This window comes from Hyalella azteca, unplaced genomic scaffold (genome assembly GCF_000764305.2).
Source record: "Hyalella azteca isolate HAZT.00-mixed unplaced genomic scaffold, Hazt_2.0.2 contig16986, whole genome shotgun sequence".
Classification (NCBI taxonomy): Eukaryota; Metazoa; Arthropoda; class Malacostraca; order Amphipoda; family Hyalellidae; genus Hyalella; species Hyalella azteca.
The window spans coordinates 78,593-89,360 of record NW_025946789.1 but is presented as its reverse complement, the minus strand read 5'-3'; the positions used below and the strand labels follow the sequence as shown (position 1 = coordinate 89,360).

General features: G+C 36.8%; 1 protein-coding gene across 1 annotated transcript; it reads right to left on the bottom strand.

Annotated features, from left to right (window-relative positions):
- Positions 1 to 963: 963 nt before the first annotated feature.
- LOC125179369 lies at positions 964 to 6,141 on the bottom strand. Its single transcript, XM_047885119.1, has 4 exons — positions 6,086 to 6,141; positions 4,594 to 4,720; positions 3,726 to 3,894; positions 964 to 1,272 (listed from the first exon to the last, which is right to left on the bottom strand). Exons 1-4 carry the CDS (start codon positions 6,138 to 6,140, stop codon positions 1,054 to 1,056), a joined length of 570 nt encoding a protein of 189 aa, XP_047741075.1. The 5' UTR covers position 6,141; the 3' UTR covers positions 964 to 1,053.
- Positions 6,142 to 10,768: the final 4,627 nt, after the last annotated feature.

Sequence of the window (10,768 nt, the reverse complement as noted above, 5' to 3'; positions counted from 1 at the left end):
CATAGGTCTGAGCATCATAGCCTAGGGACACCACAATGGTAGCAAATGCTCAAGATAGCAAAACGACAACTAATAAAGTAACTTTTAAGATGGCGCAGTGTGCCTTTTCCGTCCGTCTTCATCAATAATCACGGAGAAACAAACTTTTTTGAACACTAACAAACAACCACAGTAGCCAGGTCATGCAATTACCTACATCCACGCAACGAATTAAATTACCAAGAGTTACATGTATAACGAAGTAGTCATTTTTACCACCATGATGCCAAAGACCTCACCACGTCTTAACTGTCACCACAATTCTTCGAGCAGCTATCCTACAGATTGCACTGCTGTCGGGCGGTCTACCGAGTATTGAGGCATGCCCAGTACCACTGCTCGTATCCCGTATACCCTCTCGACGTCATGCTTAGAAGGAAAAAAATATAACTCCGTACTCACTGCAGTGAGTGACAGAGAGCGCATTTTCTCGTCGACGAAAACGTGAAGTCACGGACAGACAGACGGACGGACGGACGGACAGACAGACAGACGGACATGGCGAGCACAATAGTGCATTTTTTCCATAAATGAGAAAATGCGCTGAAAAGGATGTCCGTTATCCTCCTTACAACACATTTGCATTGATGATGATCGCCAGAGATACAGGATTGTACTGGAGAATTATATTTAATGTTTAACGAGCATTATTTTTAATTTTGCTGGCGGTTATTTAACGACTACGTGATAACTGGCTAGACTTAACTCGCTCGATCAACTTGTTAACCAATTTAAAATGAGGCTAAAATCATGTTATAACTTTCGCAATTGATGATCCGAATTGATGATTCGCAATTGATGATCCGAATTCGAATTGATGATTTTTTCGTTGATTTTTTCATTCATTGACTGATTTTTTCTGTCACTTCTATATGAGCCTCCAAAGTTTGAAAAATTTTCTTATGCAGGTTATTTAGCCCCTGTTGCGCCTAATAATTCATTGCTGTCAAACTCAATCAGTCCACGTCAATTAATCCACAGATCAAGTCCAATAAGTATTGATACTTTTCAATATCAAGGTGAGTAAACTTCCAGCTCACTGATCTCCAGAAAGCGATGATAGTCCGAATAGAGGACGTACTTGTAGACAGCGACGTAGCGGGCACAGCACGGCTGTGGCAGTTCAAACTCCTGCCACTGCACCACAGACGTCAGCGGTCCGGCCATGGTCGCTGCCACGTTGAACTTGCTGAAGTCGCCTTCTGACGCTGGCATTGCGGTTCCCAGGAGGATCTTGAGATGGACAAGACTTTTAATGTACAAGAAAAAAAATTTTGCCCAACCAAGGGAAAACTATGCAATATCATAAAACTGAAAAGAACTCGTACTATATAAATAATTGAAAAAAATTGGATCAGTACTCACTGCAGTGAGTGACAGATAGCGCATTTTCTCGGCCGTCCGTCCGTGAAGTCACGGACAGACCGACGGGCGGGCATAACGAGCACAATAGCGCCTTTTTTCCATAAAGGAGAAAATGCGCTAAAAATGAAAATAATAATCCAAGAGTAGCCAAGCATGCAATCAAATAAATAAACATACTCAGGCTCAAAAACATTCATACTAACTCGACTCAAATCCAACTCACTGCCATCATTCCTGAAGCCCAAATCTCCAGCTTCCCTATAGGCAGCAGAGGTTCGGTTCTATTCCTTCAAATCTTAAAAGGCAAGTTCTGACACTGACATTGCTTTCACGAACAGAGAATCGGGCAACGTCTTTAATTTCTTACCACCCACTACCAGAACCATGTATATAGGAGACAACACCGACTGTAGTCTCAGGACCCGATAGTAGGTGACCATCTTATATTTTATAGCCGAGCTTCATTAGCTCATGACCAAACAATCGATGTGCGACGAAGACGACCCTACGGAGATTCCAGTCACCTACTAATAAACAAGGACTTATGACGATGACCAAAAAAAGAGAAGAGTAAAAATACGGGCCGAAATTTACTAACAAATAAAATTTCATTCGCAATAACTAAAAAGCAATCGGTTTAGAACATGAACACAACTCGAACACTATGCCTATATACTGGGATTAGACATGTTAGGCTCTTACCGACCACACATCAACACAATCCCCCACGACATGTTTTAAGCCATGAGCCCCAACCCACAATCGCAACATCCACTCACAAGAAAACAGAATCCTTTATCTTAAAGCATCTTCCTCCAACATGACTCTTTAATGTAAATTCAACATGACTCCATTAAAATCCTTAACAGAATAGAATGTGAAATCCTGAACTGGATACAAATTCACGGCATTCAAAATCTACTACAAAATGTATGCTTATATCGTCCTATTAACTTACCACTTTCTCATTGATACGACCGCTCTCAAAAACATCAACTACCTCCCATTCACTGGCAACAATGATACCACATATCCCACCAAGTACTGAAAAGGCATACTATCTAAAAACAATAAAAATTATCAATAATACTCATTCACTAATCTTCTATAAAAGTTATGAGTACTTGCCCACTACACACATTAAACTAGTCCTATTCATTAGGGTATTTACATATATAATAATGCATCATGCAATATGCAGCCATCCATGCACACAACTTACTTAAAATCAGGCTGCAATCTAGAAGTATTGAATATACATAGACCGCTCTTCCAGCTACAATACACGAAACACTTGTTTCACCCAGTGCCCTTAAACATAATATAGACCTGGCCCCAAACCTTCACAAAGTGTGAAACTCCGATCTCATATTTTAGAACCTTCAACTAAACCTCCAGCCCTCAGTCACACAAAAATTAATGGACTTCACATCAGACCATGCGATGCAGGCCGACTACGTATCATTCGCAGACGACACCGCACAGATCACAGTGGATATGTGCATAGGCTAATATTAAATGCAGCATACACAGTATGCCACCCAATAGATAAGCACAAATAATGAACATAGAGTAAAGAAAGACACCATCAGTTCAAAATGCAATTAAGATAATACCCATCAGACGGCTAAATACATCTAGCATCTTCATCAACTTACGAAAGTTTCCCAACACCAACAAAGGAGCAACCTTAGGTTTTCATTTACCAACACCCAGATTTGGGGCCCAAATCACTAGAAGACAAGGAATGGCTGGCAAAATATTCAAGAAATTCACCAATTTCTACTAGTCGCTCACCTGGCCTTTGATCGTCCGATTCTCACTCATCTACCGGACCATTCAGCGTAAACAACAGAAAAAGATACACCGAGAGAAAGAACAGCAGTAGCCTTACCGAAACAAAATCTTGACCAACAATAATAATCCTGAGTCTCGATCGACTTTCTATTTCCCTCTCTAGTGTTACCAACCCACGCCACATCATCTCTCGTCCGTCATCTCATTCATTCATTACAACATCTAGTTCCGCACATGTCTAGTGACTATCCCTATAAAATTAAAAAATGTATTAAAATATGATAAAAATTATACAATAATAACAGTCATTACAATAAAAAACGACGCCCAATTACTCATTGTAAATACGATAATGGTGCTAATAATGTGCAGGCATAGACGCACCAACCCTGGCTCATGACCTCCTAAGACCTGCAGTGTGGATCTTTCTTCGCACGCAAACACTTAAGTGGACACCTCAGTAAACTAAAAGTCATGCGCCTAATAAATTTTCGTCTTCAGCTGTTTTTCAAAGATTCCATCACCTGAGTATCCACGAATCGCAAATAGTGTTCGCTTTCGTAGGTGGGCAGGAAACGGATTTGGACGACCGGAGTACAAGTACCGAGGTCCAAGATGAACCAAGGTTGCATGTACGTATTGGAGGAGTGGTAATAAGAGGTCGTGTTGCCATCATTTGCATATTGAGGAATCCTGAAAATCAGGCCAAAGATTAACTGAACTATTTTTTCATAGACATTTGAATTTCCTGAAATTTAAGGAAATAGATCATATTAATTATTCTTTTGCTTACATTTAAAATATAAATATAAAGGCACTAATAATCCTGAATTTGACACCTGCTCGTTGGAATATGTTCACCTAGCTTTACGGATTCAGACGATAAAAAATAAGAACCCAGAATGAAACAAACGCAGAGTTTTCAGTGTTTGAAATAAAAGAGTGACTTTTTCCCAAATTCAGCTGCATGCCGAAGTGCGCTTTGATAGTTTTTCTGTAGCACCGTAATTGTTGCAGAAAGTAGCGCTTCTCTCAATAACTGACAAGCGCATATTAATCACTCAATCGATAGATATATGCAGTAGAGTAAAGGGAGGATTCTTTCATTTTAACTATCATGATCATTACATGAAATGCATCAAATATCACGAATTCTGCTATGGAAACTTTAAAAGTGAAAATCGTCTCAATCTCAAAGGTGCTCATATTCCCGCAAAAATTCCCTAACAATATTAAGAGTCGCCCCAGCTTCTGGTAATCCAAATCAGAAGCTGCCGCGTCTGTAAATTTTCACTGGGTATGGACCCTGACAAAATTTAGAGTCGCCCCAGCTTCTGGTAATCCAAATCAGAAGCTGCCGCGTCTGTAAAATTTCACTGGAAATTGTCTTACTGTGGCCCGTAATATGGCGCGGCGATGACAGTTTTGTTTCGTGCCACCTCGCGCAAAGTGCCACTGGGTTTGGGTCTGAAGGTAGCAGTGTTCCTGGACACAGCACCAGTTGCAACACTGCACGTTTCTGAATTCAAAGACAATATTATCAGAGAACCAAATGAAAACGCCATCATTTCAAGTTTATTGGTTGCTGGAATAAGCCAGAGCAACGTATAATATTTATAAAATTTACCACTTTTATTATATTTACCAAAAGGCTTCACATCATACCAAATTAATTTAACCAGGTAATTATTGATAATAAAAATGAAAAGAGCAATTTTTATATGAATACCATATAACTGAGACGTCGTAAAGCCGAATGATTTATATGCAATTTTATTTATATTTATATGGTCTGATTATATGCCACATTTATTTACTAATGCAATCACTGAAGATGATTTAAATTTAGTATTGAACATTTGAACGCCTGTTATATCCAATGGATTAAATGTTAAAAATTTGTAACGCCACTTGCATGGCAGTTGCACTTTAAATCTGAAATTTTAATCAGAGCCGATATGGTCGAAGTTACATGTCACTATCGGTACAATATAATTGAGTTACGGTTAGATTGTTGTCACAAGACGATCTCAAACGTCAACATTTTCACCTCTTATTATAAGCTACGTGCGAAGGTACCCGCAAAAACTATCCCTGCTAAAATTCATTTCCCTATTCTTGAGAATTTATATTTATGAGGAAATTAAATTCAACTAAGATAGTTTAAGCTTATGGATAAACATGTATGTGTGCACAAGGTAAAGAAATAATGAAACATTTGAACACCGATAGATTTCCTAAATTTGGGTATTGATCCAATAAACTTTCTCGTTTTTCTTTATTCTGCGGCTCTCACAGGTTCGATCATATATCTCTGAACGAAATTTGTTGAGAATATCCCGAAATAAAATTTAACGGAGATCAATGTCAGTTATTGCAAATGACATAACGAATCGATAGTTCTTGAATGAAAACTAATAGCAATGTATACGCTAAAATTGATCAGGGAAGCATTTTAAATTAGATTACCTTATACAAAATATGTTCATTAGTTGCTTTATGAAATTCAGCATAACAGCCAAAATATGTCCGATTTCGTCCGTCGATATGCGACCTTCAATTAGCATATTCTTGGTACATGAAATCCTGCTTATCCAAGGTAAAATTGATTCAAAGCGCAATCATTATCGAAGTTAGCAAGTTTTAAAGTGAAGGGATAAGCGAGGTAAAATAATTTAATTTCTTTTGGTTCATTTCATAAAAAAACTAATTCCATAAGCCCCTTCTATCAACTAGGTCTAACTGAAATATTGAGTTTGTTACTAAAAATAGTAATTTTTCACAAATTCGTATTTTAAGTGCATGTTTATACATAATTTGGTCATTATTCTTGTTTATATTGAATTTCTTGAAATTTGTTTTTATTTCTACAATCATAACTGACCATTTTCAAAGTTGAAGCGGTCACAGCCGTTCTTCGCACAGAAGATAGCGCACATGATGAGGCTAGGCAGAGGTACGGTGATGACGTTACAGCCGCAGCTCGAGGCACACTTGCTGGTGTCAGACGAGTTCTGGGCAACTCGGTCCCATATCATCGCTTGCGTTGTACCAAGAAGAGCCGCCAGAATTGTAGGCTTCATTTTCATATCAAACGCTAACTTTCTATCGAAAAAATTGCTTCACGAGACAAAAATTACGACTTTTTCCGGTGGTTTTTAACGTTAACAATTCAAGGATTAAAATCCCTAGCTGAATTATTCTTGTAAGGTGAAATCTGAATGAACTTAACAGCTTTTCCCCACTGCGACTATGAATTTTTAGAGCGGATTTATTAAGTTATATTAATATTAATTAAAGTGGAATATTACAAAAATAAACATATTTTTTTTGTGGTGGCAGACTGCGAGGTGAATTGACCAAAAGAATGTGTCACATAAATTGTAAAGATGCTCGCATTACATTGTAAGCAGCAAATTGCAAGACAATTGCATTTATTTTTAATTTGTAAATAACATCAGAAATCTATCAGGTATCTACAAGTATCTATGTATATAATACTTCCAACTCTCATATGAAAATTTAGTGTCGTAAAAATTATTTCCATAATAATATCAATCATTCATTTAATGTATTTATTTTCATTATTTTCTTAAAACTAAAACTTCGTTTATTTTATGTGCAAGAATTAGAGTTCTGATTGGTTGTTACTTATTTCACTGAACAGATACTTCTTTAATGAAATATTTATGTAAATAAATTTTGGGATAAATCCGACCAGGCAAAATTCCAACGGAATTTAGAAATGTTTATGGCAGATTTAACGTACTATTTATGTCCAAAATTAACAGAACAAATGCTACGAGTACTATAGGCGAATGTGACTGAGTACAACAGTTGTACTTTTATGAGGAGTCAAAAGTCGAGGTCTATAAAACACAGTCTACGAAAAATAAGTTAAATCCATGCTTTAGCGATGATAGGTCTTAGCAGCACATTAACAGGTAACCAGACGAAATGTAAATAAAAAATAAAATCACCGAATCCACAATATATCACTGACGCGTTGAAGTCGAAATTGTCCTACCATAAAAAGTGGGAGCCACTGTGGCTTTACTGACCGAGATCTGCAATTGGTCTGATTGGTTGCTAATTCTTGTTCGATGAAAATGAAAGACTATTTTGGTAGTGAACACAAAGATCGTTGCCTGACTACAGTGAACCTCATATTGACTGCGTGCTTTAAACATCTTCAATCACGCACATCTTTCCTCACGCTGACTAAAACGCACATGCTGAAAGAAATTAAATTTTGTATTATAATAAAACACTGTATTTTTCCAACTTATAAATTCTGGTCTCAATCATATTATAAATGATTAATTAAATGAGCACGTGCTCGTCGAGTGCTGAAATCACAAATTTTATCAACACAATATCGCACAATTTTTCCAATGACCTTCGCATTGAGATCAATCCACGATCAACTTGATTTTCCTAAACGAATTCCTACCATGCATCGTCATTGAGCTTTTGTTCAGGTATTGGTATAAAACTATAAATCTTTGATCGCAGAAACTCTAAGTATGAAGAAAATTCACTTGACTATTTCCGATGCAAATTCAAAGATACCTGCGCATATATATAGCCAGGAAAAGATTAGTTTTAAATCAACGCCCTGACTTTCAACTTCCCTTGATGATTTGATACTAACTCTAGCCGAGCACTTGGCTATCATCACAAAACTTCTTCAATGCAATGAATTTTTTAGCTCTTGGCTGATTGGTGCCTCTGAAACCAAGGGATATTTCAAGGCGTTGAGAATGAAGGCCATGGAGAATCTAACGAATAATGAATTGAAATTTAAATTATTTTTTATCTTACGATATGGCTAAACGCACACAATTTTGAATGTCTGTAATTTTAAGCAATGTTATAGTCTTCTAGATATTTACAATACCATCTGACAATTTATTTTGAATGCCTACATAGATAGAATTCGGCTTATTCCATTAGGCTTAGTAGATAATTATTCAGTTTCAGTGATGAAATTAGGCGTCAATAGGTTGCCTACGTGATGTTTTGTATTCTCAACACAAAAACGGGAAATTTAATGCCAATAATTTTCAATATTACGCGGTGGAGATGATCGAAATTCGTGCAATTTTATTCCGGAATAAAAATTCGTGCACTTTTAGAATCCTTTTATCCCGAGTTTCATTCAAAAGAATATAATCTTAAAATCAAGTAAAATTAGAGAAAGACATTTCAGCTCTCACATTCACATAGCATTCTCATTGGACTGCAATTGCCTAGAGCGGAAAAAAATCTTATTTTTCTTCCAAGATTATTTATGCATACCAATTTAATGATCAAATTTAAATTTTGGCCTGAATCCTTTTCTCCCAGTTATGCAATGGCTCACTAGTCTCCACCCTAGGAATAATCTAGAAACTAGTCTTTGTTGGAGAACAGTAAGTAATCTATAGGCAGTATCCAGGAAGTATATCCTGGATACTGCCTAGATATGAAATTTTTTGGTATTTGAGTGCTGGAACCATGGGTCCTCAAAAATCGGAGTTTGGGTTGTAAAATGTGAATTCAATTATACCCTAAATACATATGATCATTTGGAGCTCTGCATAATGACTATTTATAAGCTGTTTGAACAGATCTCTATATTACATATCCCCGCGAGGTTTATCTATGTTTAGTGGTTATGTAGTAACGCAATGCAAATAAATTTAATATTAAAAATTTGCATTCTCATTAAACTCATTAAAACAATTTATTATTGAGTGCTCAAAATGACATACCGGCACATTGAAAAAATTATACTTCTAATATAAATAAATTTTATATTAGCGCACGCTGCACATCGCTTATACGTTTTAGATACCTTGGATTCCATTGTAATAAGACTGCTTGTAACAATATTTAGTGCTATCTCTCCTCATACTATGCTATGGCTCAAACCACAGATACAAAGCCCTTTGTTTTTATTTAAAATAATCGCGTTTCGCTCACTGAAAATTATTTTGTTCAGTGACCATTTCAATGTTGCACGGGACACAACCGTGTGATCTTTCGCTGACAATTTTAAATATTTCCCCTATCATTTGAGGTTATCATACCAGTACATAAATACAAAACTTAAGTTTAATAGCAATGGCTATAGCGATCTAACAAATAACATGAAAATGGTCCATTTTCCAATCCCTCCATTTGGCTTATGCGAAGATAATCTACCTTCTATCAGAAGCAATGCGGAATGACAAGATGGACAATAATTAAGGAGGACTGAAACACAGAAATTTTAGAGATTTAATATTTCATGTTCCCGATATGTTGACTTTACTGCTGAACCTACTTTTTTATTCATGGTTTCTGTATATTCTGCACCTGTAGAATTTGATAAATATTCGTGCTGATATGGAATTTATTGAAATTCTTTTTTATTACTCCAACCTTGTACTCATAACTGACCATTTTCGAAAACGAAGCGGTCACAGCCGTTCTTCGCACAGAAGATAGCGCACATGATGAGGCTAGGCAGAGGTACGGTGATGACGTTACAGCCACAGCTCGAGGCACACTTGCTGATGTCAGACGAGTTCTGGGCCCATACTTTCAATAAAAGTTAAGAGATCGTAAGTTCATCAGCCAATCATTGACGGCCTTTCAAGCCACTCTTTTAAAAACAGTTAAGAGATCGTAAGTTCATCAGCCAATCATTGACGGCCTTTCAAGCAAAATCCACCAATCATAGAAAAGAAAATAGAGCGTAAGTTCTTACGTTCACTAAGCCAGTTTTGAAAGTATGGCCCCTGGGCAACTCGGTCCCACATCACCGCTTGCGTTGTACCAACAAGAGCCGCCAGAATTGTAGGCTTCATTTTCATATCAAACGCTAACTTTCTATCGAAAATATTTAATTCACGAGACCATAATCACGTCTTTACCTATAGCGGCTTTTAAGATTAACAATTCAAGAATAGAGATCCGTAGCTGAATAATATTTTAAATGTGAAATCTGAATAAACTATACCTACAGCTTTTCCCCAGTGACAAGTTGTATGGTAAAATAAAGTTAAGCTGGCAAGTAAATTATTGGTATACCAATCATATATTCATTTACATTTATTTTAAATGATGAAACTTCTTTCTGCGCGGTAGACTGCGAGATGTCCTGAACAGTAAAAGGTGTCACATAAAACGTGATGTTGCTTGCCTAATAATATCAGCAGCCAATTGCACGGCGATTTTGAAATTTTCCAATAATGTCAAAAAAGTACCTTTAGGATCTGCATTATTTTTCCTGCTCTCAAATTTTCCTCTCAAATTCTGTTTTATAAATTTCCTGAAAATTGATAAAACAATCAACGTTGAGGCATCAAAGTCAAAATTGTAGTAGTATAAAAGAGTGAGAGCCACGGCGGCTTTATAGAACGATATCTGTTCTTGTTCTGATTGCTTGCTAATCTTATTCGACGCAAATGAACGACGATATTGATAGTGAACACAACTAACGTTGCCAGCCTCCAGTGAACCTCTGATAGTGTGCTCAATATCTTCAGTCACGCATGGAAGCGCCGAGTTTAATCAACGAATAAACCAAGTGTCTGCA

Coding starts and splice junctions, on each gene's coding strand:
- LOC125179369 (XM_047885119.1), bottom strand. CDS start 6,140: ATGTGCGCTATCTTCTGTGCGAAGAACGGCTGTGACCGCTTCAACTTT. Junction 3,895..4,593: donor GCGCCATATTACGGGCCACA/GTAAGACAATTT, acceptor CCTGATTTTCAG/GATTCCTCAATATGCAAATG. Junction 1,273..3,725: donor TGCGATTCGTGGATACTCAG/GTGATGGAATCT, acceptor GTCCATCTCAAG/ATCCTCCTGGGAACCGCAAT.